This window comes from Pteronotus mesoamericanus, unplaced genomic scaffold, assembly GCF_021234165.1.
Source record: "Pteronotus mesoamericanus isolate MK-2021 breed Mesoamerican mustached bat unplaced genomic scaffold, CSHL_Meso_final contig_2, whole genome shotgun sequence".
NCBI lineage: Eukaryota > Metazoa > Chordata > Mammalia > Chiroptera > Mormoopidae > Pteronotus > Pteronotus mesoamericanus.
Genome location: NW_026555084.1, coordinates 307316 through 329969, shown reverse-complemented (window position 1 = coordinate 329969; position 22654 = coordinate 307316). Strand labels below are relative to the sequence as shown.

General features: G+C 58.9%; 1 protein-coding gene across 1 annotated transcript; it reads left to right on the top strand.

The window, feature by feature from the left end:
• Nucleotides 1–235: 235 nt before the first annotated feature.
• Nucleotides 236–22372, top strand: NEURL1B (neuralized E3 ubiquitin protein ligase 1B). Its single transcript, XM_054568589.1, has 5 exons — nt 236–266; nt 16688–17233; nt 19534–20253; nt 21683–21808; nt 22128–22372. The coding sequence occupies exons 1-5, from the start codon at nt 236–238 to the stop codon at nt 22370–22372; spliced, it is 1668 nt and encodes a 555-aa protein (XP_054424564.1).
• Nucleotides 22373–22654: the final 282 nt, after the last annotated feature.

Sequence of the window (22654 nt, the reverse complement as noted above, 5' to 3'; positions counted from 1 at the left end):
GTGGTTGGCCGCAGCGAGAGGCGGGGGCGGAGCCGGCGGGCCCGGCCCGGTGGCTCCGCCTTCTCTGGCCGCCGCCACCTCCCTCCCGGCTCCCGCCCCAGCTGCCGCCTGCAGGCTCGCCCGTACAGCCGCGATGCCCCGCAGCCCGACCCCGGCCCGGGTCGCCGGCCCACCGCGTAATTAGCATTCGTGAGCCTTAAGCGCGCTGACGCCAACGCCGCGCCCCGAAGCAGCGATGGGCAACACCGTGCACAGGACCCTGCCAGGTACGCCGTGGAGCCCTGCCCGGGAGGAGGGCGCTGGGGTTCTCCTCCCCCTGGGGGACCAGCTGGGTGACTTACGGAGAGCCACCCCCGCTTTGGAGCCCTTGGCGTCCAGCGGGCTGGAGTCTCCAGTGCCTCTGGGACCCTGGGACCCCGGATCCGCGTGCACCCGGCGGCTAGGCTTTGCGCTCCGGGAGGGCGGGTACCGCGTCCTGGTTACCTTGGGGACCCCCGTCCTTGTTCTCCCGGCTTTGACCAGATGAGCGAAGGGGCTTCTGGGGCGATGCCGTGCGCCCCCTTGTCTTTGTTCCAGTCTGAGGGCGCTGATGAGGAAGCTCGGGGCGCCCCCGGAGGGCGGGGGGACGGTTACTGGAGCGGGCTCTCCAGGGCTTCCGACGGCCAGAGACGCCTTTTTGTGGACACCGCAGCTGCTGAATGGGGGGTGGGGGTTGTGCTCTCAGGGGTACCCCAGTTTACAGCCGCCCTGCGCCCCCGCGGCACAAGCTGCCTCGGTTTGGCCACGTTCCCACGCGCACGCCGGCTGCGCCCCCCTCTGGTGTCCGCTCAACTAGGGACTCTAGCCCCTCGGAGCCACCGCTGCAGAGCGCATCGCCCCCTAGTTAAAACCACCGCAGCACTGCCGGGCCAGAGTAAGGGGATTCAAAGGGCGGGGGGGGGGGGGGGGCGGGGTGCGGGAGGCTGGGAGGCAGTGGAGGCCGTACTACCAAAGGCCTGATCATCATGGGAACAGATCAGCGCGGGAGTGCTCTGTGCCCCGCACTTTGCATACCCGGGACACTTTCCACACCCCAGACGGACTTTGCATCCCCTAAGAGGATATGCAAAGAAGCTTCATGAGAAAGATGTGCATTTCAATTTTACAAATGAAGATACTGTGGCTTCGAGGAGGAAAAATGACTCACCCAAGGTCACATCACTAGCAGGGAAGAGTCTGGGTGGGGACCCCGGTCTGCGTGCGAGCCGTCTTCCCATCTCCAGGGCTTTAGAATAAGGCTTTATGTTGGTTGAAGGCTGGGCATTTGTAGCATCCTTTCTGCAGAAGGTGAGAGATGTGTGTGCTTAAAGTACAAAAGCAGAGCTCAGCGGGGAAGCAAGTCAGCTGTGGGTAAATTTAGCGTGAGGTTTCAGGAAGAGAGGGACAGACAGCCCCGTCTCTGCTCTAACACTCCGACAGAGCCCTCCCTTCGAGGTGTTATCAAACAAAAACTGCTTCTTCCTCTGGAGGGGATTCAAGTGGACCCGCTGAGTCCTGGATTCCGAAGGCCGACTTCCAGAGGAGGAGCCAACTCCTACCTCATAAGCCTCTGGGCAGCTTTAGGGCCATTGCATCTCAAACCTCCAAATTCTCAGAGAGGTAAAGTCGCCAGCCAGTTAGTGGCAGTTGGGATTCGAACCCAAGTCCGCTTTCCAGGGAGGGCGGCATCCACCTCCTTCTGACAGGGCTATGACCCCATGCAGGAGAACCCACCCATGCGGTCAGGAGGTGTCCAGGGATGTTGGCAAATATGGCAGCATCTCCCAGCTAAAAGGACCCCATGTGGAGGCATGGGCCCCTTTTTAAAATTTCTTAATAAAGAAACGCTTACACTGTTCTAGTACAAAAACCATTCAGTCACCCGTGGGTCAGGTCCATGTGGGTGAAGGCACGGACACCGCCAGGTGTGCTAAACGTAGCAGGAAATTTCTGTAGTCTCCATCTAACAGGGCCCTGGCTCTGGACTGGACCGCCCTGCTCAGGGGACCTCGGGGTAGCTTGCTTACCTGCTGCAGCAGCTACGTATGGGCAATGCCACCCCCCAGCTGGGGCTGAAGCTTGCATCGAGTCTGAGGAACGGAACAGAACTGGATTCCTGAGCCACATTAGGTAGCAGCTGCCGAGAATAGGAAGGGCCGCTTGCTGTTTTCTGACCTGTCTGAGATTAGTTGCTCACACGCCCTGTGCCATTTCTTACACCTCTGTGCTCAGTCTGCGATGCTCCCCACCCCTGGAATATCCTTCCTCGTCCAATCCAACCTTCAAAATCCAACTTCATTGTCACCTCTTCCAGGAAGCCTTTCCTGACAACCCACACCTGATCCCATCTTTTGCTCTGCGACCTCGATCCCTTCTTAGGTCTCTGCTTGTTCATCTGACCACCGCCCTTGTGGTGGCCCATCTCCATGACTGGTCTTGGGGCTGCGTGAGGACAGGGACCATGTCTGGACCATCTTGTGTCGCTGGTTGCCCAGCCCAGAGCCTGGTGCCTGGCAGGGGCTCCAGACCCGGCGCTGGAGCTCTGTTGCCTGCGTCTTAGGCTGAAAGAACACTCGGCTCCGTCTTGCCCTGCAGAAATCCTTGTATTTCATTCTCAGGGAAAGGACACATGCGTGGGGTTTCTTCTACGGGACTTGAAATAGAGAGCTGGCATTTGCTGAGCACCTGGATTCTGTGCCAGGCTTGCTGCATATGTGGCTTCTTTTACATGCCAAGCACGCTTCTTCTTAAGGCTCCTGCACTTGCTGCGCCCTCTGTCTGGAACCTTCTTCCCCCACATGGCTTTCCCTCTTGCTTCCTTCAGGTCTCTGCTCCCGGGCAGGTCCTGCCATTGTCCCTGTCCCCAGCACTCCCCTCCTCCTCCACCCTGCTTCTTGTTCCTCCTTAGCCTGGGTCCCCATGTGCCACGCCCTGTGTGTGGCTAGCTGTTGATTGTCTAAAGAGGGAGGATTTTGTCTATTTTTTTTTTTCACGGCTGTATGGTCAGCAGCTGGTGCAGCGGCAGGGACATAGTAGGTGCTCAGTAAATATTTGTTGAATAAATGAACGCCTTTCACTGTTGCAACAGCCGTGCACAGGAGGGATGATCATCTCCCTCTGACAGGCAAGGAAGCCACAGCTCACATGGCTCCCCCAGTTCACAGAACCGGGACTGAGATCCAAGTTTCTCTAGCTCCAGAGTTCTGCAGGCTTCCTTGGCCATGCAGCGCCCTCCCGAGCCATGGTTCAGATAACATTTATGGGTGCCCCAAAATCCACCTGGCATGCTATTGTGCATAATAAGGAGAAGCCAAAGAAAGGGAATGTCCTTTACAATCGATTGTGGGATGCGCATGGGCAGCGCTCACAGACGGTATCCACAACGCAGGCAGACGCCCTGTGAAAAAACAGGCAGGGCTCCACATGGAAATTGGCCTGTGCTAAACTCCCACTGTGTGCGTGACTCATCCTCTTTCTAGTTGCAATCCTGCCACATCCGGTGCCAGCTCCATTTTACAGATGGAGAGACTGAGGCACAGAGAGGTTAAGACATTGCCCCAATTCACACGGTTAGGCAGTGGCCACGCTGGGCTTAGAAGACCCAGGTCTGTCTTATTGCTGATACCACGTGAGCCTTTTCTCTGGGCCCCATTAGCCTTACCCTGGGTTTTGTAAGGAGGAAAGAAAAGCTTGAACAGGTGGGGTTAGGTGGCATTAGGCGGGGTTAGGGGAGTTCCTGGGGGGAGAAGTTCTTCCTCTTTTCCTTCTTCTCCCTTTTCAGGCCCTGCCCTCGGCACACCTCCGGGGCGCGCTGTGGTTCTGGTTGGAGAAGAGGCTGAATGCAAACTACCCTTTGGGTTGGTTAATCATTAAATAAGTCCCTGCTTGGCCAGGCCAACCACCTTTTACTGTGAGTTCAATCACTGGCAACCTGGAGCTTTGCAGCGGGGGAGGCATGTTGACCCTGCTCCGTGCCAAGCCCTGATTGTCTATTTTAAATCCTCATAACAACCCTTTCAAGGGGCTGTATTTATCCCCATTTTACAGGGAGGCAAGAGGAGGCTCAGAGAGGTAGAGGACAAAGGCACTCTCTCTGGAGTAAGGGGGCAACCAGTCTCCCTAGTCTAGATGGACAGTATGCAGATGCTGTGTCCAGAGCGGAAGCACCCACGTCCACCCCAGCCCCTCGGACGCTGTCCCTGCAAAGTTCCTGAGAAAGGAGGGTGTGGGTGCCAGTCCCGCATGGGTCAGGTTGGCTGCTCCCTGGCATTGGGGGTGATGCCCTAAGGGCCTGACAGCCTCCCCCTTCCCTGGATCTGGGCTTTCTCAGCCCTAGGGAAAACAGAGGCCTTCGTCACTCTCTTTACAGCCATTGCCGTGGCTGCGTGTCTGATCCAACCAGTGACACTCTCCTCTCCCACACCTCTCCTCCTCCTTCACCCAGTTGCAGCGCAAAGCTCAGCGAGGCTTGCCCGCCTTCTCCCGCCCCATCTGCCTCCCTCCCACCCAGCTGAGCGAGAGGCCCGAGCTGAGCCTCTTACAGTGACAGGGGTCCGTCCGGCAGCCCTGAAACCCACAACGCTGTCGCCACCTTGACGATGAGCCGAGGCCCCTTGGGCAGGCCCATGAGGATGCTGGGATGGGGTGGGGGGCAAAGCTGGAAGGGGAGTGGTCCTGTCCATCCAGGGAAGTGAGGAAGAGGGAATGGGTCTGTCAGTGCGTGGGACAAGTTGCAAAGCTGTCCATGGAGAGTCTGGAACCAGAAGGAACTAGGGCCGTCCTCTGTTCATACCCAATTCCTGCTCTCGCCTCTGCTCCCTTCACTCTCACTCCCCACAGCAGGAAAGGAGAGAGCTCTGGTGCTACAGCAGGAGGGGAAGGCTTCCTGGAGGAGGTGACATCTGAAGGAAAGTTCAACCTCCCCCTGGAGTGGCATCTTTTTCTGTCTGCCTTTAGGGTCTTCTGTGGCTCTGTCACCCTGCTCTCCACTTAAGCGCCGCCTGCCCAGGCTGGGGTGGCCCTGTATTTTCCTGCGTGTGCTCCTTCGTTCATTTAGCTGACATCTGCGGGGCACCTGTCCGTGCCAGGCACAGGAGGGTCAGCCGTGAAGGAGATGGCTGGCCGCAGGCAGCACTCCTGGAACTGGCCGCTGGTGGGAGGGGAAGAGAATGCTCTTGTCGTTGGGGCAAGAGGTTGATTGGCTCATCGGAGGGCACAGGTGCCGCTGCCCTGCACCTCAGGGAGGGGGAGGAGGGGGACGGTTCGGCGCAGGCAAACAAGGCCTGCGCACCGGACCACGTGATCTATCAACTATGGGTTGTGCACGAACAGCTTTTTAAAAAAAAAAACAAAAAAAAAAAAACCCTTGACACCATAGAATAGAATAAAAAATAAAATAGTGAGTGCATTCCTGTCGTAAGAGAGTCTTTGCTTCATACGCTTTTGTTTCCAGTGTGTGTTGTGTGAGTGTGGCAATGTGAGGTGCATTTCTCTCCACAGTCACAGTGATGAAGGCTTATGAGGAGACCACTCGCTGGGCACCAGCCGGGGGACTGGTGTCCTGGCCTAAAACATGGATCTTGGAGTCAGGCTGCCTGGGTTCAAACCTCTGCCCGGCCATTTCGCAGTGGAGTGACTTTGGCCAAGGTACTTCCCGCCGTGCCTCAGTTTCCCCACTGTGAACGGGGGGTGGCGGTGGTGAGAGTGAGCTGGAATAGAGCAGACCTCAGCGCAGCGCTCAGGGCGCTGGCGACCGCCGCAGGCAGGAGAGACCTGCCCCTGGCTGTCTGGGCAGGTCTGGCTGGCGGGAGCCAGCCCTCGCTTCCTGCCTCGCAAGCCTGGGTGACCAGGAGCCTGCGACTGAGGGCTGAGCTGGGGGGCGGGGCGTGCCTTCCGCGTGTGCTGACAGCAGCCCTCAAGGGGTGCTTGAGTTCTTTCCAAGACACCTGATGTCTGATGGGGAGAATCTTCTTGGCAGGTCAAATTTTCCAGTTTTTCTTTGTCCTCAGACTTCCAGGCCTGGCTCTGTGCTGGGCCCGAGGTCACAGCCTGGGTATAAGGACTCAAGGTCTCATGGGAGAGACCTCAAGGACAGGCCTTTACAACAGTAACTGGGGGAGGGGCAACCCAGGGGGGTCATGAGAGCTTGGAGAATGCAGGAGGGCTTCCTGGAGGAGGTGCTGTCCCACTGAGACCAGAAAGCAGAGAAGTCAACCAAAAGAAGGGACCAAAAAAGGCTGTTCGAGGCAAAGGGGTAGATGCGCGATGGCCTGAGGGGAGGGAAAGCATGTCATATATGGGGATCTGTGGCATTCTGGGGGTCTCAGTACAAGTGGGGGTGGCATGTCGGGTCAGAGGTCAGGGCATGAGGCAGGGTGCCTTGCAGGCCAGCGGCCACAGTCACTGCCTGGATGATGTGCTGGATGTTTGCCAGCAGGGACGTAGCACTGGCATGAGGCTGGGCCGTGAGGACCACTCAGAACAAGCTGTTTAATCTTCCCCATGGACAAGAGGAGTCATCTCTGCCCTCTTTTGGACCAAAGGCTTCCTGTACTTAGCGGTGCCCTGTGCTGTCTTAAAATAGAAGCCTGGAATGCAGGTGTGCGCTTAGGGTGTAAGCAGAGGGGAGGAAGGGAGGAGGCCGGTGCAGCCCTGCAGGTCAGCACGCGTGCCGGGCCCGCGGAGCGGTGGTCAGAGCTTTGGCCTGCCTGCCTCGCGCCAGACCCTTCACCCTCTCCATTTAAACCACCCCCGTTTAAACCACCAGGACAGGCTTCCAGAAACAGCCTCCCATTTCACGGGCGGGGAAACTGAGCTCAGGGCCTGGGTTCAGGCGGGCAGGAAGTGGCAGAGCAGGATTTGACACCTAGCCTGCCCATCCCCATCACCGGGGGCCCCGCCCCTCCCTTCCTCCCATGACCTGCCCCCCTTAAGAAGACACAGATGCACCTTCTCATCCTCTCTGCCCTGGGAAAGTCAATGACTTCCGTCCACAGCAGCCACAAAGAAGCTGCCCTGGGGAAAAGGTCGGTCCCCCCTCTCACCGCACCCCAGGACTCCCCCTTAATCTGTAGCTCAAAAGGTGGAGGTGGCCCCTGGGAATCCCACCCTCCCTCCTGCCCAGCAAGGGCTCGGCCTCCTGACACGTCTGCCTGGCAGACACTGACCCTCAGCCGGCCACCCACGCTGGCCACTGCTGGGCGTCACACACCGGGCATCCACACCCTTGCCCCTGAGCTCCGAGGTCCCTCCCGCCCAGAGCTCCAGGCAGCCCCCACGCTCCGTCAGCACAGCAGCAGGCTGGGGAGAGCCCCCGTCACCCCGCACGCCGGCCGTCCTGTAGGCGAGGAGCACGCTGTCCCCTGCGCTGCGCTGCCCTTGTGAGCAGAGCTGGTAACAGCCCAGGCAGAGCTGCTCTATCCCCGGATCCGAGTCTCAGCCTGGCCCCTTCGTCAGCCAGATAAGCCGCTTGACCTCGCTAAGCTTTGATTCCCTTTTCTGCAGCAAGGGGATAATGATGTTACCTCTCAGGCATGCACAGCGTCTGACAGATAGTAAATGTTCACACGGGCACCTGTTAGGACTTCGTGTTCACTGGGCGAACAAGCCCCGCCCCTGCTGAGGCCCGGGCTCCGAGGGAGACACGCACAAGAGAGGCATAATAACTGCCAAGCTGTATCACGCAGCCGGTCTGTGCCAGACGCTGCTCCAGGCAGGTACCTGCATATAGCGCTCAGGACGAGCCCTGTGAGACAGCTACTGCTATTGGTCCCATAGTATGATGACAGAACAGAGAGAGAGGCACAGAGAGGGAAAGTGTCTTCCCAAGGGCACACAGCTCGGGCAGTGTGGCTAGAAGGAAGCTGTGTTGGCGTGGGATGGACCGCTGCCCGGCTGAGGGCAGGGGTCATATTGGGGGCATTTCACATTTGCCCTGGAAGCCTTCATAGTATCGAGCAGGAATCTGTAAGCATTTGGAAATCCTGGCAGACTTGTTTTTAGTTGCTCACCTCTTTTTGACTTGTCTGTCTCACAGTTGCCTCTAGGCATGGCAGGGTGGGTGCAGGCTCCAGCTGGCTGAGGGGACCCCGGCGGGCACCCCCCCAGGTCTGGCATGTAGATCTCCAACCACCTGTCAAAGCAGGACCGGTGAGGTCCTGAGGTCTCTCTGGACAGCAAAGCGAGGGCCGTGCCATCCCCAGGGGAGCGACAAATCCCCAGCGGCATGTCCTGGGCACCTCTGGAGCCCAGAGCTGCCTGCCAATCCCGGAGGCCAGCGAGCCAACTTGATGGGGAAGGGCACTGAGGACCGAAGGCGGACGTGACTGCTGTGTGGCATCATGTGGAGGCAAATTTCAGCTCAGTCAAAGTAAGAGCTTTCTAACTGTGGAAGCTGTCCGGAGCGACAAGCAGGGATGGGGAGCGCGCACCCTTTGCTGGAGCCGTCCCGGTGGTTAGCCCAGCCGGAGCTGGACATGGGCGTGGAGCTCAGGCCCTGGGCAACTGGAGCATCAGATGGATCTGGGATGAATTGCCCATGAAGGTGCCTTCGACCCCGAGGTTTTAGGAAGAGTGCTGTTCAGGGCTCATCAGCTGAACGCCTGCAGGACCCTCTCTCACTCCTATAACCCTCCTGCCTGTTCTGCATGTTGGGAGATGTTAGCCCCATTGTAGAGGTCAGGAAACGGAGGCACAGACAGAGCCACCTGTCCGGGTCTGTCCCCTCCCCCAGCCTCCCAGCCTCAGTGTTGTCGTAGACTCAGCGACAGGTATTTCGAGTGGGGTTTAGGACAGCCATCCTTGGACGTCAGTCCCAGCTCGCCCTCCTCCCTTCTCCCTTCATCCTTATAGCCAGACTCGGGCGGCTCACCCTCACCTCTGGGCGTTGGGGTGGGGGGGAGTTCTTTAATAAGTAAGCCATTTGGGGGAAATGGCAGGGCGGGGGCGTCTGGCACTCAGAACTGGCAGGGTGCCCATCGCTATTAGCAAGTGTATTTTGTTTACATCCCCAACATCACACATTGTTTATATCACAATTATATCCCTGGGGCGTGCATTTTCTTTCCTTTTCCCCCAAGGACGATGGATTTATGAGATGGGTGGGCACAGGCGTTCTCTGTGTCTCCAGCGCCTGCTCGGCTGGGTAACTTTCCACTGCAGAGGAGAGCGGCCGTGCCCTCCGAGGCTCGGGCAATTCCAGGGCGGGAGGTGGGAGAGCGGGGTCCCCACGTCCCCGGAGATGGCGCCGACCCTCATCCCTGCACGCAGGCCACCCGGGGCTCTGCTCCCAGGACCAGGGAAGGCTCAGAGTCACCAGGTCCCATCTCCCACTTGTGCATGGGGACCCTGAGGGCCAGATCTGTGTGCAGAGCCACATGATCATGACAAAGAGGACCTTTGGCTGGAATCCCAAGAGAGGCGGTTAGAGAAGGAGCCCTGGCTTTGGAAACAGCCTCAGTCTCCGATCGCAGTTCTGCACCCGAGCTGTGTGACCCTGAGCAAGCCCCTGCCCCCTCTGGACCTCCATCGCCTCCTCTGTCGGACGGGACCCTGATAGTCCCTCCCCTACAGGGCGGCGATGAGGAGGCTCCACGGGAAGTCGCAGCCCGACACAAGACAAGGAGTCTGTACGTGGCCACCAGAGACAGGACATCTGTCCTCCTGCAATGGATGTGGGGAGGGGACCGATCAGACCAGGTGGTCCTGCCGTGTGGTCGCACCTTCCAGGCCCTGGGATAGGTCACAGCCCCCGCGGGTTCGCGAGCAGGTCCGCTTTCAGGCAGAGCTCACTGTATTGCGCTTTGTTTCATCGTGGCGGTCGGGGCCTGGCCCGCAGGAGGTCCAAGGTGGGCCTGCCATGGCCAACAGCCCGCATGGCCATTGGCTTCAGATCTGAGTTGAATCCTGACCCGGCTGTTGACCTGCATCATGATCTTGGGCCAGCCCCTCTCCCCATGGGAGCCATGGGCCCACAGGGCTACAGAGAAACGCCAGCTCGCCCCCTCTCTCAGGTCATCAGGGATTAGGGGATGCGGATGGAGATGCTTATTGGGGTTCCAGAGCTTGCATTTCCAACACATATCCTTCCCCTCTTAAGTTAGGGGACCGGGTCCACACAGACTCTCCGCCAGCCTCAGCCCACACCCACAGGCTCCCATGAGCCCTCAGGCATTTGGAGGAAGGCCAGTGTGACTGAGGAGGGGGCAGAAAAGAGGAAGCTGGGTCTGCAGAGGAGGAAGCGGAGTGGAAGGGGCAGCCTTCAGAGTCACTTCTCGGTGGGGCCCAGAGCCAAACGTGGCAGGGGAGAAAAGGACGTTAGCCGAGGACCTACTGTGCGCCAGGCGCTGTGCTCTCATTGTTCGCTGCAGGGGCCGCTTCTCCGCTTTGCCCAGGGCAGCATGGCCTCTTCTTCCTTGCCCTGGGATCCAGGCTGGTTTGGGTTCAAATGCCAGCTCCCCTCCTTCCCGGCTATGTGACCCAGGTCAACGCTCCCAGCCTCTGGGAGTCCCCCTTCCTTCCTCACCAGCAGTGGGTCTGCGGGGAGTGGGGGGGTCACAGGAGGTCTGGTGGGCGGACGGCTGGTTCCAGGCTCTGCATCACCCCCTACGAGGTCTGCCTCTCAGGACATGCCCCGCCCCCAATTTCAGTCCCTTTTTAGACCTTAGAGACGTCAGGCCCTGGGGCCCCATTCCCCTGCCCCCATAATTAGTCACCCACTTTCCTTTTTTAGATGCTTTGTTTATTGTTCATCCCAAGTTCCGCCAAACCAAGGCTTTTGAGCAGCTCAAAACAAGCTGATTGATTACATCCACCAGCCCCCGCCCTGCCCCTCCCTGAGACCAAGCCAGGGCCCAGCTCGCCCCCTTAGCCAGAAGGTGGCTGAAGCTATTTGTACAGCGTCTTGGCTTTTCCCTTGCAGGTCAGGGCATAAGTGAGAGACTGTGGGAGAGGAGTAGGTATAAAAAAGGAAGGACGCAGCCTTCGGGACGAGACAGGCCCAGATTCGAACAGGCACCACCTTCCCAGGCGGGGCAGCCCCCGACAAGGGCCCCCACCTCTCTAGGCCTTGGTCTCCTCGTCTGGAAGCCACCTGGCAGGAGTGGCGATTGTGCATGGGCTGTGTGGCGAGCACCTGCCACACGCTGGCAGCGCCACGGAGGTGGGCTCGCCACCCCTCGCGGCCAGGACCCACCTCCCAGCGGAGTGAGAACTGGGATGTTCGAGGGCGCTTGCTCCTGCCCTTGAGCTGCTTTGGACCCTGGAAAGCAGAGGCAGTGGACCTGTGGCTCCAAGAATTGGGGACAGAGGCCCTGCGGGTGGCACCCCCGGGCCTGGGGGAGTGGCTGCCTTCCCAGCCAGGAGGAGGACAGCGCTGGCAGCCTGGCCCTTCATCAGCACCCCGGCGTCAGGGCGGCACGGAGGAGAAACGGGGCGCGGGGCAGGGCTGGGCCAGCCGTTGGAAGCAATGTCTAAAACCCGGGCCGCCTGCCTCACTCCCGCTGTGCTGGGTCATGCTGGCAGGCAGTGGGGAACGGAAGGGACAGTTTCTGTGGGAAGACCAGGGGCCTGAATCTCAGCCTTCAGGGAGGCGGGTGCTCCAGGGCTCCTTCCCTGCTTCAGACAGTGCGGCGACCCCCAAAGCCTGCCCGAGGGCCCCAGCCTCCTCTGCATGGCTCTAAGGCCCCTTGGGACCTTAGCCCCTGGCCCCCTGCCCTCCGCCCTGCCCTCTCCCTTCTGCCTTGAATTCCTTGCAGTCCCCCAAGTGCCCTCAGCTGGTCCTCACCTCCAGGCCTTGACCTGTGCTGCTCCCCTGCCTGAAACACACTTCCCCGTCGTCTATCCTCCCGCCGGCCCTTCGTCCTCTGTCTGCAGAGGAGCTTCTCAGAGAAGCATCCCCTTGGCTCGGGGACGCCCTGGGCTGTCACGGTGTCTGCGCTGCGCCCCTGCTCAGGGAAGGCAGGGACCGTGTGTGATCCGTCGGGGCCCGTGTCCCTGCAGCCAGCTAGCACAGGCCCTGGCGTGGAGTGGAAGCTCCGCAAAGGCCAGATGAAGGAGGCAGCGATGTGCTGAGAGAGAGCGAGGGCTCATCGCCACCCCCACCCCCATCCTCGGTGGGGCCCCGAGCCCGGGAGCTGGCGCCTCTGAAGATGGAGTTTCCTGGACTCGTTTATCAGGAGACCTCGGCTGAGGGGCCCCGCAGAGGGTCTGGACAGGCTTGGGAATCCCGGTGCCCCTGAGCACACTTCGAGGGGGCGCCGGGATGACCTCACCCCCTGGGAACTCAGCGCCTCCGGCCCACTTGAGCAAAGAGGGCCGCCACTCTGGCCTGGAAGGAACCGGCTTTTCTCCCAACAAGCCGTGTCGCGTCACCTCTGGCCTCCCGCCAAGCCTCCTTGTAGCTGTTGACAGGCATGTCACTGGCCGCACTGAGGTGACCCGACATTGTTTGCAAAGAAACGGGGAGGGGAGAAGGGTGGCGGTTTCCAGCACGCGCTGGCCCCTTTCCATTCCGGGTGCTGGCTGAGCAGACCTCCGAAACGGAGAACAAAGTCCCATTAAGCTGGCGTCTGTCCCCTGGACGCGTGTCACTGCCCCACTTGGCAGAGGTGAGGGAGCGCTAGTTATTGTTTTCCTAGCCCACTTTCAAACCCACCAATGAGAGAGGTGCTCCCTGATGCCAAAGGAGACCGTGGCCCGGCCCTGCCGCGGGTGGTGGGAAGCCTGGCCAAGGACCAGCCTTGCCTTTTCTCCCTAATGCACACGCCGCCACACACATGCGCGTGTACACGCACCGTGTGGCTTCCTACCGCATACAGTGTTGGTCTGAACTGGGGACTTGGGCACGGGTGGCTGGAATCGGAGACTTCTCACTTGAGGTCCACGGTCTGAGGGTGGATATTACGTGAGTCCAGGAAGCCCCATGTCAAATGCTGTGCGTGCAGTGTGGGTACATTTCAGGGAAAGAGCGCTGCTTTCAAGGTTCGTGGCCCGGGCCCCCAACGGCCACAGGGCCGCCTTGGAGAAGGGGTGGGTATGGGACACAGGCCCGAGCCTGGCCCTCCTGCCACTGCTCCGCGTTGCTGCCTCTCAGAGCCTCCGTTCCCTCATCTGGAAAATGAAGAGGGTAAAGCTGACCGTGCAGGGTCGTCCTCAGGACTAACCCCCGCACGCGGGCCCGCGCCGGTGCGTGGTAAGGGCCCTATCAAAGGCTGGTTGTGAGAGGAGCGTGCGGAATAGACTGGGCGCCTGCTGGCAACTCTCCTTCCCTGTGGACCAGAACCTGCTGGAAATTTCAGCCAGAATGCCATCTGCTGAATGCCAGCGCGCTGGCAGCTGCGATCTCGGCGGCCAGGGGAGTCGGAGCTGTGGCTTTCCATGTCGTCCTGGCGGTGACCGCCATTTCCTCGGGCTCTTTTTTAGAGCCAAGGGGAGGCTGGGCTGGGACGATGGGCAGGATTTATTCAGGGGGTGGCACAGTGCACTTCTGAGCTGCTGCGGAGAAGGCTTAAAAATAGGCCTCTGTCCTTGGACACCAAGTGAGAGCAACCCCAGGGTTTTCGAGAAGCCTTTCCTGGCCAAGGTCGCCGGCCCTCCGTGGGAGACACTTTTCAGAATATAGTCACTCACCAAACCCACAAGCAGACATATCCGGCCCGGGAATAAACTTTTTCCCTTAAGGTGACTTTGAAAAGGGACCAAGTGTTCAGCGAACACCTACTATGTGCCACGTGTCGAGTGTCTGACGGGTTTGCCTGCTTCGTCCTCGGCGATCTTACAGCATGCAGATGACTCTTCCCAGTCTTCCAGGTCTCACTGAGGGGCCCAGAGGAGAGGCGCACGCTGATGTTCTGGGTTTCCGCTGACATCTCCAAACTAGGATGTTCTCCAGGGTTTGGATTTCTGTTTCTTCCCCAAGCCACTTCCCCCAAGCCGAGCTCAAAGCAGATGTGTTGGTGTACAGTTTGGAGGTTGCTTATTGTTCTTTTCTTCTAAGCATTTTCAATTTGTGTAAATAACACATCTTCTTAGATACTTTTTTCACTCTGGTTTTCTTTAACTCACACCAGGGCACTGCTGGCCTCTGAGGGGGGAAAAATAGTGTTTATCCCTTATTCCCTGAAGGAAGTTGGATCATATAATCAAGATTAAACAAATATGTAAACTTCACTGGTTACTTGGCTGCATCTTATCCTAACATATAGTTGGTTTCGCAGGAAACTTCCCCTTATAGTAACAAAGCAGTGCTTCTCTGCCTGCCCCCCAGCATCCATTTAAATCACGAGGCCACTCTGCAGGGACATCTGCTTAGAATTCCCCAGTTGTTTGGTATAGTCGATGGAGAGATAAGGTTGGAAAAGCAACAGCGAGGCAGGGGAATTCAAAATCATCAAACAAGGGCAGCTTGTGGTCTCTGGCGCCCAGAAGGGCTTTGATCTGTGGTCATATTTAATGTTTCCTGGAGAGTTTGCCAGCGCTGGGGACCTTGGGGACAATCTGGCTTGTTGGATACTGGAGGAGGCTGTAGCCCAGAAGCTGGGGGCTTGGACAGGGCCACAGTGTGCGTGCATGTGCGCGTGCGTGCGTGCGTGCGTGGAGAACGTCGGCTCTGCAATCCTTGGGCTGCCTTTCCCGAGTGTTTTCACCCATCGCTGTTTCTCCACCCGTTTGATTTTTGTCCTCATGAAGGAGCTCTCCAGTGGGCCCTCGCTCTTACCCTCTCAGAGGTGGCCGCAGCCTGGCTCTGCGTCCCCTCTCCTTGCTGCCTCAGGGCCCCTCCCTGGCAGGCAGTGCCGTCCTGCTCTGCTGGGAGCCCTCCGCGGTGCAGTCTGAGCCTCGGGGGCTGGCATTCAGGGCCTTCTCATCCGGTGCCTGTGATGTCTACAGCCATGTTGCCCCCGCCCCGGCGAGGCAGCGGCTGCCCAACCTCAGACACCCCGGACACACCTACCACGGCACTTACCGCCCCCACAAAGTCCCACTCCCACCTGCTGCCCCTCGCGTTCCGTCAGCCTGGAATATTCCTGCTCCCCTCTCAAGGCTCTGTGGGCACCCCCTCCTGTCCCCAGCCCCTGGCTGAGGCCGGGGCCTCCTCTGGGCCCAGTAGCCGCCCCGCCGGCCGGAGTCTGGAACCTCAGTGGCGCTGGGTGGGCACCCCACCCGCCTTGGTGACTGGCGTATTTCCCGTGCACGTACTGGGTGCTCACTAAACATTTGACAAATGGATGAATGCCTCACGTCCCTTTAGTGCCTTTTCTTGTGGGAGGCCTTGGCTTTATTCCTTGTACTTCACCTCCTGCGGGTCAAGGGCTTCTGTTTGGAGAGCGGCCTCTCCACTTCTCAGCATGACCTCTTCCCGCAGCGGCTGGGGCGTTCCTCGCGGGCCGGGCCGCGCCTGCCTCCTCATTGCCTCTCCCTCTTCGTTTTCTCCTGTCCTCGCTCCCGTTAGCCTCCATGTTAATCAACACCGCCCGCCCCCCAATGTGCCCAGAGCACAGTGACCCCGGGCTGGGCACGGAGGAGCCTGTCATTCCCTGGGGCGTGTTCTTCCCCCACGAGTGACAGAGCAGTGTGTGCCCGGGGCTGCCCGCAATTGATGAGCACTTGCCATGAAAATGTTGGGAACAAGCAGCAGAGATTCAGGCAGTAATTACCCCTCCCCGCCCCGCCTGCTGGGGAGCCCCCAGGAGCTGCCCCGGGACAGAGGACAGGTGGGAGCGGTTAAGCCTTCGCCTCAGTCCCAGGCAACCAGGGTTCATGGCCAGCAGCCAGATCCTTTAAAAGAGACCATCCCAAGCTTCTCCAGGTCCTTAGGGGGGAAGTTCCCTTAGAAATGAATCCTGAAGGGTATATGTTCTAGAGAAGCCACCACGCTTATAAAGAAGGTCTTCATTTTCTGTGGGTAAAGGGAATGGGAAGTCATCAAATTGTAGCTTGGGTCTCCTTGGAAGCTCAGTATTAGGATATTATTAGTTGCCTATTAATCACATAACTGGTGCCAGGAAGTATTCTAGAAACTGCATCCTCATGATCTTTCAGCAACTGTGAGTTAAGTAATGCCCCATCTCACAGGCAAGGAGACAGGCTGGGGAAGTGACAAGATCTCCCACCTGTCACTCAGCCAGGAGGGACCCGAGAGCCGGGCTTCCAGGCTGCACTCGGTCACCTTTCCTTCTATTTCCGGGGGATGGCGAGGCTGCAGTCTTTCTGTTGCCTTCTCTTCCTTGCTTTTGAACAAAACTTGCACTGAGAAAAGCAGCCGAAGACCCCTTATTCCTCCCCAAGAATCCAAGGCCCCTGTTGTGTTTGGCCAGACTCTGCAACCTAAAAGTGCCCCTTGGAGGAAGACTTGGAAGGATCTAATGAGAATGGAGAAGTCAGTTGACCCCAGCCTGTCTGCGGAGGGACAGGCTCAGTGGTATTCGTTCCTCTGGGAGTGAAACAGATCTGAACAGTGACACACACACACATACACACAGTTAGCTCATCTGTAAAGTGGGTATAGTGACTTTTCTGTGGCAGTGTTGGGCTGACTGGGGTGCTGGAACCTTCTCAAGTGTATCAATGACTGGGCTAATTAAAATGGAATTTAAAACGGAGATGATTGTTAAAAAGCGATAGGGGCCACACAGTTCCGAGGGGCGCTAACCCTCCTGCCTGTCTCTTCCCTCAGACGCGTGCCCTCCAGCGCGCCTTCTCGCCACCCGGCAATGCTGCGGGCCTGGCCTCGAGCGGCGCCCGGTCCTGGGCGAAGCCCCGCGCTTCCACGCCCAGGCCAAGGGCAAGAACGTGCGGCTGGACGGCCACTCGCGCCGAGCCACGCGGCGCAACAGCTTCTGCAACGGGGTCACGTTCACGCAGCGGCCCATCCGGCTGTACGAACAGGTACGGCTGCGCCTGGTGGCCGTGCGCCCAGGCTGGAGCGGAGCGCTGCGCTTCGGCTTCACGGCGCACGACCCGTCGCTCATGAGCCCGCAGGACATCCCCAAGTACGCCTGCCCGGACCTCGTCACGCGGCCCGGCTACTGGGCCAAGGCACTGCCTGAGAACCTGGCGCTGCGCGACACCGTGCTGGCCTACTGGGTGGACCGCCACGGCCGCGTCTTCTACAGTGTCAACGACGGCGAGCCCGTGCTGTTCCACTGCGGTGTGGCCGTGGGCGGCCCGCTCTGGGCTCTCATCGACGTTTATGGCATCACCGACGAGGTGCAGCTCCTCGGTAAGTCGCGTCGCGTCGCGGTCCCTGCTGCAAGGGGGCGGGGCGGCGCTTCTTCCCGCCCAGGCAATGTCTCTCTGTCCTCCTGGATGTGTGTTTCTTGAACACCACGCTGTGGGCTCACTGCACCAGGCATAGTTATAAGCAACTGACAGATTCTAACTTACTTATTTCTCAGGACAACTCGCCATCCCTATTTTACATTTGAGAAAACTGAGGTTAAATGACTTGAATGGCAAAGCCAAATTGGTCCAGAGTCCGCAGTGCAGCCCAGGTTCATTTGCTTGCTCCTTCACTCAGTTACTTGCTCATTCACTCACTGCTTCGTGCATCCATTCCGTGGCTTTCCTCTGCTCCATTGCCCACCTGCTTACTTATTCACTCATTCACACATGTATTTATCCATTGGCTCATTCATTCATCTACTCACTCGCTCAGCCATCAAGTTTATGCCCTAATCCTCGAGTATCCATAGTCAGGCAAGGAGCCCACCGCTAAGAGGCGCAAGGTCCTCTGGGGAGGCCGGCAGGCAGGCAGGCGTGGCGCTGGCTCCCATGGAGGAGGCCGCAACTGAGGCCGACATCCTGGTGGGGAGAGCTCGTGGGGAGAGTCGTGTGCTGCTCTCATCTTGAGAGAGGCACTGAAATTTTTGCAGATGAAATGGTGGGCCTGGGATTTGCTTCAAAGTGCTGTAGGAGGGAGAGTTGGTGGAGGTGTCAGTGAAACAAGATGGGCTGCGAATTGGTCATTGTTGAACCTGGAGAGTCAACATTCATTATTCTATTTGGATAGGTTAGTTTTTTGAATATAGAGTTAAAAAAAAAAAAACTTTGAAAAAACACCAGGGGGCCAACCAAACAGGCCTGTGAGCCAGGATCAGAACTTGGGTGCCAGTCTGCAGCATTTGCCCTGTGGGGGCAGGGGTGTGTAGGGGCCCACCGGATGCTCACCGGGGGCTCAGGCCAGCTCTTTGAAAAAGCATGTTCATTAGTATGACTCCATCTTATATTTGGAAAACCAAAGAGGAAGAAATATTTTATTCCATGATATAAATTATAGAATGGTAACATGTAACAAAATCTTAGCAACAGGGATTTGATTTGAAAGCTTGAGAAACACATTTTCTTGCTTTGTTGACTTATTATGGTTGATAACATTTTTATCACTAAAAAAGCTTCATAATACTTGAAGGACTTTCTTCTCTTTCCGATTGGATGGGCCTTATCAGCCTAATAAACCACATAGTAATGAGGGCTCTTTGCCAGCTCTCTGCGAAGCCCAGAGAACGTGCTGGCGAGCAGACTGGGCCAGACTCTGCCCCCAGGAGCTCACACTCCAGCTGGGGAGATGGCCAATCATTTCCCTACCAAATACAGGGACCTCGACAACCTGAATGACAAATACTTTTATTTTGCTTTTTTTACTTAACTCTAACATCCTACCGCTAAAGATGATTCAAAAATACTTCCATGGCTGTGGTTTTTAAGAAACTCCCCCTTAGTTTCTTGTTATTACAATGAGTCCCTCTCTCCCGGAAGCCCTCCACGTCCAGCGTCTGAGTACGACCCGGGCACTGTGCTCCGTGCCGCCGTCTTTCAGAGTTAGTGGGTGTAGGCAAACCTGCACCCTGGGGCCGGCCAGCCAGGGTTCCTGTCCTGGCTTTGCCGCTTAGTTGCCGTGTGACCTTGGTCATGTTTGTGGACCCCTCTCTGTCTCAACGCCCTTCTGGGCTCAGGGGCGAGTACGCACAGTACACACCTCGCCGACAGTGTGAGGCCTAAACAAGGAGAGGAGCTTAAAATAGGCCCTGTCACTGGATAAGGCCATAGATAAAGAGCAAAAAGGGCTTCCACTTTTTCTTGGAGTTAATGTTCCACTTGGGAAGACAGACAATAAAGAGTTTTTGAAAGCCCTTTAAACCTTCAAAAGTATGTAAATCTCGGAGGGAGGGGAAGAGGAAGAAAGGAGGGAAGACAGGAGAGAGAGAAAAGGAGGGAAGGAAAGGTGGAGGGGTGGAGAAAAAAGGGAGAGAGAAGAGAGATGAAGAGAAGGAAGGAGAAAGGGAAGGGGGGGGTGCCTATCTTCCCATCGCTAAGGTAAGAATGTGTCAAGGAAACTAAGGTTGTGCTTCATCCAGTTCTGTGCATCTGTGATTCTTAAAATCAATTCACAAATGAACCAGAAAAAGAATGGAGGGGGGAGGGGGAGGATGGCGCCTGCTCACAGGCAGGGGTGTAGCGGGGGCAGGGGGCTCCGGTGGCCGGGCCCCAGCCCTCACCTGCCCTTCCTCTGTCCCGGCACAGAAAGCGCCTTCGCCGACACGCTGCCGCCCGCGCGGATCAGCCAGGCCCGCTTCAGCGCCTGCCCGCCGCCCGGCAGCCTCGACGCTGCCAACTTCGACAACAACGAGCTGGAGAACAACCAGGTGGTGGCCAAGCTGGGCCACCTGGCGCTGGGCCGCGCCCCGGCCCCGCCGCCCGGTGACAACGCGGTCTCCGCCATCCCGTGCGGGCCCCGCGAGCGCCCGCGCCCTGCGTCATCGCCGGCGCTGCTGGAGGCCGACCTGCGCTTCCACGTGATGCGCGGGCCCGACGTGTGCCTGTCCACCGACCGCAAGGTGGCCTGCGCGCCGCGGCCCGACGGTGGCCGCACGCTCGTCTTCTCCGAGCGCCCGCTGCGGCCCGGGGAGAGCCTCTTCGTGGAGCTGGGCCGCCCGGGGCTGCCGGCGCCCGGCGCGCTGGCCTTCGGCATCACGTCGTGCGACCCGGGCGGCCTCCGGCCCACCGAGCTGCCTGCCGACCCCGACTCGCTGCTCGACCGCAAGGAGTACTGGGTGGTGGCGCGCGCCGGGCCGGTGCCAAGCGGCGGCGACTCGCTCAGCTTCACGCTGCGGCCCGGTGGCGACGTGCATCTGGGCATCAACGGGCGCCCACGAGGCCGCCTGATGTGCGTGGACACCACGCAGGCGCTCTGGGCCTTCTTCGCCGTGCGTGGCGGTGCCGCCGGCCAGCTGCGCCTCCTCGGTGAGTGCCCTGACTGCGCCGCTGCTGGAGCCCAACCCGCGGTTCCCAAACTTGAGCGTGCCTCAGACCCACCCACCTCCACTGGGAGTTTCCATAGGACGGCCCGAGATACCCTTTCCAGCATGTGTCCCCGGGTCGCCCAGGTTGCAGCTCCCTGCACCGCGCGTGGTCCCCACCGACCTAAGTACCCGCTGGTGTCAGGGCCTAGCACCCTTTATGCGGTTGGTAAATGGTCAGTGCAACCTTTATTCCTGTTATGATGAGAGGACTTGTTATTTTTTTACGAATGTAATGCATATGAAGGGTAGGAGAAAAAGTAAATACAAATACACTTAGAAGAGGAAATAATAACATTGCCCACAGAAAATGGAATGGAGGCTTGAACCATCCTCTTTGGAGATGATCCTTGCCTTCATTCATGCCCTGAGCAGACACGCGGAGCGCGCCTGCCAGCAGGGGGCCAGGCGTGGGCTCCAGGAGGGCGGGGCAGAAGCAGGACCAGGCGCCTCCGTGGAGAGCTTCCCGGGGTGCTGTTTGTCCCACCGACCGCTTCTGTCCCACTCGGCCGAGGGAAGTGGTGGTTGGAGAAGGTTCCCCCAGGGCACGGCTCCACTTTCATGGTCTGAGAAGTGAAGTCCAAATGATCACAGGAACGATGAGCATTTCACGTGTGACCTCATTCGATGCATCCTCCTAGGGAGGGTGTGAAACGGGTGTCCTTGTGCTATCTTTGGATAAGATCATTGAAGCACAGAGAGATGTAAGGGCTGTCCCAGTCCTGTAGCTGGTCAGCTATGAAGACGTTGGGCAGCTCAGAGTCTCTGAGCCCCCGTTTCCTTCTGTGCAGGAAGGGAGCAGTTACCTGTGTCCCGGGGTTGCGAGGTGCTTTCAGCAGGTGCCTGCCACCGCACGTGTAATAATAGGCAGTGATGGTAACAACAGCAACTGTTGTTTGATTGAGGTGTTGAAAGGGTGCCATTAGGAGCCCGTCCCTCTTTCCATCTCGAAGTTCACGGCCCTCTGTGTTGGCTTCGCTCAGGCAGGCTCCGCAGCACTGGGCTAAGCTCCCACTGGAATGAGCCCTTTCCCGACAGAGGGAGGGGAAGTTCACGGGCAGGCCTCGCCAGCCTTCACTGGGTTGCAGGGCCTTCCCTGAACTGCCAGGGCAACCAAGAGATGGAAGTTCTCCCTGGCCTGACCCGGCCCGTGTGAGCGGAACAGAACCCCTGCACTGTTGCCTGGAAATGGAGGGGGGATGGTGGCCGGGCAGGCAAACAGCAGGCGTCCACTGCACGCGCACGACTCCATCCAAACCCTGCGGGGTGGCTCTTGTCCTCCCATGAGACAGCCCGGGGGGCGAAGGTGCAGAGCAGCACGGAGCCAGGGCCGGGCGGAGAGGCACCACCTGACAGGGTCTCTTTGGTCTCAGGCACCCTGCAGTCCGGCCCTGCGATCCCGTCGCCGTCAGGGTCGCTCGGCGGCTCCCAAGACGACAGCGACTCCGATATGGCCCTCAGTGTCAACCAGTCCTCCTCGGCATCCGAGTCATCCCTGGGTAAGGAAACAGTCCGTGGAGCGGGGGGCCGGGGCTGGCCCGGCTCCTTCGGCTGTGCCCGCGCCTCCCGCCTGTATTGAGCGGGAGGGAGGAGAACCGTCTAGATAGGGCACCCCAGAGGGTGATACTGGTGCTTGATGCTCGGGAGTAGGAGGGTAGGAAAAGGGGCAAAGCCCAGAAGGAAATCCAGAACTGGTATCTCCCGAAGTTGCTCCCGCATAGGTTCCCCCCGTTGAAGCTTGGCCTTCGTGGGGTTGCCCCAGCAGAACCCAGCCGTGAGCCACGTGATTCAGGTCTGGCCTGGTTTTCCTCCCTGCAGTGACCGCCCCCAGCTCCCCGCTGAGCCCCCCGGTGTCCCCCGTGTTCCCCCCACCGGAACCGGTGGGCAGCAAGAACGGCGAGTGCACGGTGTGCTTCGACAGCGAAGTGGACACGGTCATCTACACGTGTGGACACATGTGCCTGTGCTACAGCTGCGGCCTGCGGCTCAGGAGGCAGGCGCGGGCTTGCTGCCCCATCTGCCGGCGACCCATCAAAGACGTCATTAAGATCTACAGGCCGTAGCCTGGCCCGTGGACGGGCCTTAGGCGGAGCAAGGTCACCCTTCTGAAGCCCCTCGGGGCCCGGCAACCACCATGGCCTCAAGGGAGTCCAAGGGCAGCGGCCCTCTCATCTGTCGCTCTCCGGTGTCGGGCAAGAGGCGTGACAGTCGTGGAGACGGGGCCCTGGGAGTCTGAGCGCTCGCGAGGGCTGCTTCTGGCTCGAAAGTGCTTTGCCTCCAAAATGCCATCCCGAGAGCAAGCTCAGGAACTGCCAGGCAGACCACCTGCCGCTCTGGGGACCTCG